Source organism: Mangifera indica, chromosome 3, assembly GCF_011075055.1.
Source record: "Mangifera indica cultivar Alphonso chromosome 3, CATAS_Mindica_2.1, whole genome shotgun sequence".
Classification (NCBI taxonomy): Eukaryota; Viridiplantae; Streptophyta; class Magnoliopsida; order Sapindales; family Anacardiaceae; genus Mangifera; species Mangifera indica.
In genome coordinates, this window is record NC_058139.1 from 20,357,675 (window position 1) to 20,363,390 (window position 5,716).

General features: G+C 30.2%; 1 protein-coding gene across 1 annotated transcript; it reads right to left on the minus strand.

Moving 5' to 3' along the window:
• Positions 1–224: 224 nt before the first annotated feature.
• LOC123211627 (cell number regulator 6-like) lies at positions 225–3,152 on the minus strand. The gene is made up of 4 exons (XM_044630421.1): positions 2,942–3,152; positions 1,349–1,374; positions 987–1,249; positions 225–450 (listed from the first exon to the last, which is right to left on the minus strand). Exons 1-4 carry the CDS (start codon positions 3,150–3,152, stop codon positions 225–227), a joined length of 726 nt encoding a protein of 241 aa, XP_044486356.1.
• Between the last annotated feature and the right edge of the window lie 2,564 nt (positions 3,153–5,716).

The window sequence follows — 5,716 nt, forward strand, 5'->3', positions numbered from 1 at the left end:
GGCTTGCTTTTTTGCCTGAGACTGAGCCAACGTCAACCTCCTTTTCTCACCGGCACTCGAGCTCCCCTTCGGTGCCTTCCATATTATCAAATTACTAGTTTGATGCAAACAGGCAAGGAAGAAACTGTATAAAGGTAAATCCCATGTTTTTCCAACATGGGGAACATGTGATAGAATCCCTTTCAAGATCAAATGTGTTTATTCTGTATGGGCATAGTGGATATTTATAAAGCTTGCATCTCCAAATTGGTGGTGTTGTTTCCAGAAGTTGATGCGGGATCCTGGTTTTCCCTGGCGGAGTTCATGTCTTGGACAGGGGGAGGGTTGACTATAGTCATTGGCATCGCCATATTTTCTGAGAGACGGCTCTTCATCTCCCTGTGCTCCTGGCACAACGCACACCAGTGCATGCAGCAGTGCACCATGCATGGACCACGAGGTGAGTTCTGCGGCTATCAAATATATGGGTCAGCAAGAAGTAGAATACAACAAAGAAAGCAGCAGTGGTTTTTTTTTTTTTTCCCCTTTCTGAAGCCAAGAGGCCCAAGAGTCTCAGGCCTTAGGATTAAATCAAACCTCATTTATTACTCAATCCCATAGTAGCTAATTCTTCAAAAAATCAAGTTCAACAACCAATGTGTATCTTAAAATGGGCAAAAAAAATACAAAAGTATTAATTCTGTTTCACCTATGCCTCGTTTCAACGAATTGATCGAAGAAGAAACAATATAACTAAACATACCAAGCAGAACAAGTTAAATAAGAAACATGACCACAGTTAACATCACTGTGCTCCGAGGCAACACAATGGAGCATTGGCAGTCATCCTACTTTATTCTAATGCAAAAATAGTAATGATACACAGTCAAGTACTTCTTACATATGAAAAGCAGAATGCAGCACATATTGTATGTACAACTGTTGTGGATACGTTTCATAGTACAGCATACTTATACAATCAATTATTGCATATTAACATAAAGAAAATCTGATATTTCTTCTGCAAGGATTGCCGAACAAAACCAGTATATATCCCACACATCCAACAAGCAAAAAATAAACCCTTACAAATAAGAAATGATGTTTTTGGGTCAATGCCATGAAAGATTGCTGTTGCTGTCGCCAATGCAATGCCACCTTCAACACAAATTGCATGACAAATGCAGGGTTGAGTCCATGGGGTATCTTCTCTTAAGTTCTTAACATTATGCCCAAATAGAACACCCAAAATATGTCCATGGGGTATCTTCTACAATGCATCAAAACTTGGGTGGGAATAAGTCTTTTGGCCTTTATAAAAAGGAGAACGATTAGTTTCCACCCAAAATATGTGCAAATAATAAATAACCACTCTTGAAGTTCGGAAAAAGTCCACTGTTAACAATAGTAAGTAAAATTTGTTAAATTTAAGATAATCATTCTAAAAAGACAAAAATTCCCTTTATTATTTTTAATATTACCAAAATTAAATAACTTTTGCTTTCCGAACTTGATTATATAACTTTGCAACCCTGATTTATGAAAAATTTTAAATTTCAAACCAATTTCAGTGTTGGTAACTTTTAATTGCATTGGACCAATTCAATTATCATTTCAATGTGATTATGACTAAAATCACATTGGAATCACACAATTACAGTGCAATTCCAATTGAAATTGCACTAAATAGTGCGATCCCAATGCCATTTCAGTCAAAATCACACATAGATGGTGTGCTTCCGACTAAATCACATTGCACCAATGCAATTCCAACTGAAATTGCACAAATCAAATGTGATTTTGATTAGAATCAAACTATTATGGAACAATAAAGGTTGCTAACAGCGAATGTTTGTCGACAATTGTTTTAAAATTTTAAATTGTAATTCTTTTATAAATAGGGGTCTAAATGATAATTTCTTAAGTTGGTGAAAGAAAAATAATTTATTTATATTTTAAGGATGTAAGAGATACTAATAGTACAATATTTATATTTTTATATACCAACAAAAATAACTTACCATTAAAACTACCATTTAACTTTTAATAAAAAGTGAAAAAAAATCATTTTTCAAACTTTAAAGATGATAACTTATTATTATTGTTTTAGCATAGTTTGGATGATAATAGTTGTTCTCCCTTTTAAATTCAAAAATCTTGAAATAAAATTTTAATGTATGAATTATGACTTGTACTTGATCAATAATTTTTGTATTTCTCTGGTTTGTTTTAGCTCATTATAAAAGGGGTGAATGGGTGAGAGAAGATATTTTTCTCACTCTCTAGATTTCGAATAACTTCTCCTCTTTTGCTCTATCTCGATGGTTCATCAAGAAAACCTAGGATTTGGGTTGATTGTTGCACATCCGATGGTGAATAGATGTGCATTGATCAACAGTGAGATTTCTTATATTTATGTCGTTTTCATCTTTAGATCTAAGAGTAATTGTGTAATTTGATAGACTATAAAAAGCTTGCGTGCAATATAAATGTAATATGAGATTTGTTTCATTGCGTTGTATCTTGAATCGTTGATTGAATAAAATATTTTTAGGTATTTTCCTTTAAATCTTGGCAATTCTTGTATCCTTACCTTTTATTTATTTTTTTATCGTACAAACTAAACATCACTGAGCACTATTAACTATCTTTTATATACTGAGAACATGATTTAATAAAAAATCATTATATTTTCCAAGTATACAACAATTATCGACCTTATTATGAAAGCCTTAGGCTTTGAGCTATCTTATTTAAGTCGAAAAAAGGAAAAAAAAAAAAATTGCCTGGCAACCAAAGTTATGCATGGCTTGGCCCAAATGGAAAAAAATAAAGGAACATAACATAAAAATGCACTATAGAGAAGTTACAATTGAAGTCCTCCATAAATGATCAAGAAGACACCGAATAATCAACAACTTTCCCCGAAAAAGCAGGTGGTGCACGAACGGCTAGCATTTACCGCTGCCGCCGGTGATGAATGTGCAAGGAGAACCAACAATTTGAGGCGGTTTACCAAGCTTAAGGGCCGAGAGAGCAAGACCGGGAAAGTAATTCTGCAGCAATGGCTTCTCGTGCAAAGGCCTCATGGCTGCACCAAGCTGAATGCAACTTGAAGTGAACAAAATGGTGAAAACAAATACAAATGAAAAGAAGCTAGTTTTAGAGGCCATTTGTCTTCTGAATTCGGAGAACTGCTTTTGCTATGTTAAATTTGCTGGGAATGCGTCTGCTGAAGATTTGGCATGCGTATGTGTTGTTATATAGGCGATGGTGAGCTCGAAGTCTCTAAGACGTAGTCTATTTCCTAGACTGTTGGCCACGGTTTGAAGTTTGAATAAATATTTTTTTTGGTAAATTTGAATAAATATGCTCCAAAGTGTGAATCAAACATACAGTAACTAACTTGAAGACTTTAAAATAATAAGTTATCTAGGATTAATCTACCTTTAAAAGATAATAAAATTAAACAATTGTTAAAGTGGTCAAGAACCCAAACAACACTCTTGAAAATTACCAAAGCCATATTTAGGGGAAAGAAACACACCAAATGACTATTTCCCCATCAAGGATAGATAAAATGACAAAAACTAATTTTTCATAGGTAAAATCAACGGGTAATTTTAATTGTTAAAGGGTATTTATATCATTTTATCTAAATATCATAATATAGAGTATAAATAGGGGTGTAAATATTATTTTTGAAAACTTACTAGGGGCAAACAACATTTTCCTTATCTTATTTAAAAATTTATCATATATATCTAGTATATTTTAAAAATATATTTATAGTTTTATTTGTTTTAATAAGACATTTACTTATAATTTGTTATGTTCTATTCATTTTTATGGATTATTATTATAATTTTTGAAACTATTAAGGAGTATATTAAAAATCTAAAATTTTAAAAAACACCCTAAACATTTTTAAATTTCTAAAAACCCTTAAACATTTTTGTTATCACCTATCAAATTAAAAAAAATAATTATAATTCACCTCAAATATATGCTTATATACCACTAACACCTATATATATGTTTGTACTAATAATTTTTTTATTTTTAATTAAAATTAATATAAATTAAAAATATAAAAATTATTTAATAGCCTTTGAGAGCACAATGTTATTTAGGTAAAAGGTTTCTTTGTTTTTTTAAAATTTTTATAAAAATTTAATAGATTTTTTTAACAAATTTAATAAATAAGTGAAAAATTAATTTTTTCAAATATAAACAATTAAAAATTTGTCCTTTCATTAAACCTGGATGGAAAATAGTCATATGACCAAAGAGACAAAGCATATGCATCACACTTGATCCATGCGGGTGACACTGTGCGTATGACTGCTGAGTGCAGAGTGGTGAGGTAAGCCCGTGTAGAAAAGGGCATTGACTTTGATCGGTTGATTTGATTTCACGGTGGCGGTGAATAATGGTGATGATCAACCTGAATGGTCGTACGCGGCTAGGATATTCAATCTTTAAGGAAGCATGCAGGTATTTACACGGACATCCACACGCTAATTTTTTTATTTTATTTTAATTGACTTTCAACTTTGAAGGTTAACTGTGGTGACTTAAATATTAATAAATTCGACGCTTCCACTATTTTCCTTTCTTCCAATTTTTCAGTGGGATTGAAGGCAAAAAGTGGACGATGTAACATATTAATTTCTTAAAAAATCAAAATTGTACCACAGAATGGCTTGACTTCAGATATGAAGTATTATTGCATTGTTAATAATCGACATGCATAATCAATATTCAAAATATGATACTCTCTCTCTCTCTCTCTCTCTCTCTCTCTCTCTCTCTATATATATATATATATATATATATGAAATGCTTTTTTATTTAAAAATGATATACTTAACTTTGATGTAATTAATTGAATTCAATCTAATATATATATATATATCTATTGATATAATTTTTCATTATTAATTGATATACGTAATTAAAAGTCTTACGAAATTTATGTTACGGTAACAAATATTAAAATTTGATGAGACTTGACATTTACTATGATTTGATATGAATATAAATTAAAAAATAAAAATAACAAGATACAAGATTTTTAACATGGTTCAATTTGATGGTCGGAACACCTATTTTTTACAATGTGATTATTATCAATTGTATATCATGTAGAGGATTTATACAAGTAATACATGTTCTATTGTGTTTATATTTTAAAAAATCTTGACTTTAGTATCTTTTCTCTCGTGAGTGATCTCTTATAGTTATAAAACCATTGTAAAAAAGTTATATTTAAATTAGAATAATTGGGAAATTCCTAATTCAAATAGAATCAATTTTGACTAAAGTAAAAGGAAATGTTTGCAATATTGAAAATATCTAGATTGAAAAGGTGAGGATACCCTTTGTTGTCTTAGGTGAAAGACAAGAAAACCTTTATAAAAAATTATGAATAAATTTCTTACTAAGTGAAAGTTTTGAAAAAGGAATATAATATAACAAATTAGGGGCACAAATATTATATAAAACTATACATATGTTTTTACAATATATGAAGTAAATATGATAATTTTCAAAACAAGATAAAGAGGAATGTCATTTGCCTCTAAATTTTAAAAAATGACATTTACATCCCCACTTATACTTTATATTATGATTTTGAATAAAATGAAATAAATACTTTTTAACAGTAATGATTGATTTTACCATATGAAAAAAAAAAAATTGGTTTTTTTTAAACTTAAAAACTTGGAATATG

What these genes read in the sequence shown, in the direction of transcription:
- LOC123211627 (XM_044630421.1), bottom strand. Translation starts at nt 3,152, where the DNA reads ATGGCCTCTAAAACTAGCTTCTTTTCATTTGTATTTGTTTTCACCATT. An exon ending in TTTTCCGAACTTCAAGAGTG is followed by an intron (nt 1,250 to 1,348) that starts GTTATTTATTAT and finishes GATGCATTGTAG; the next exon opens with AAGATACCCCATGGACATAT. An exon ending in TTGCAGAAGAAATATCAGAT is followed by an intron (nt 451 to 986) that starts TTTCTTTATGTT and finishes TATTTGATAGCC; the next exon opens with GCAGAACTCACCTCGTGGTC.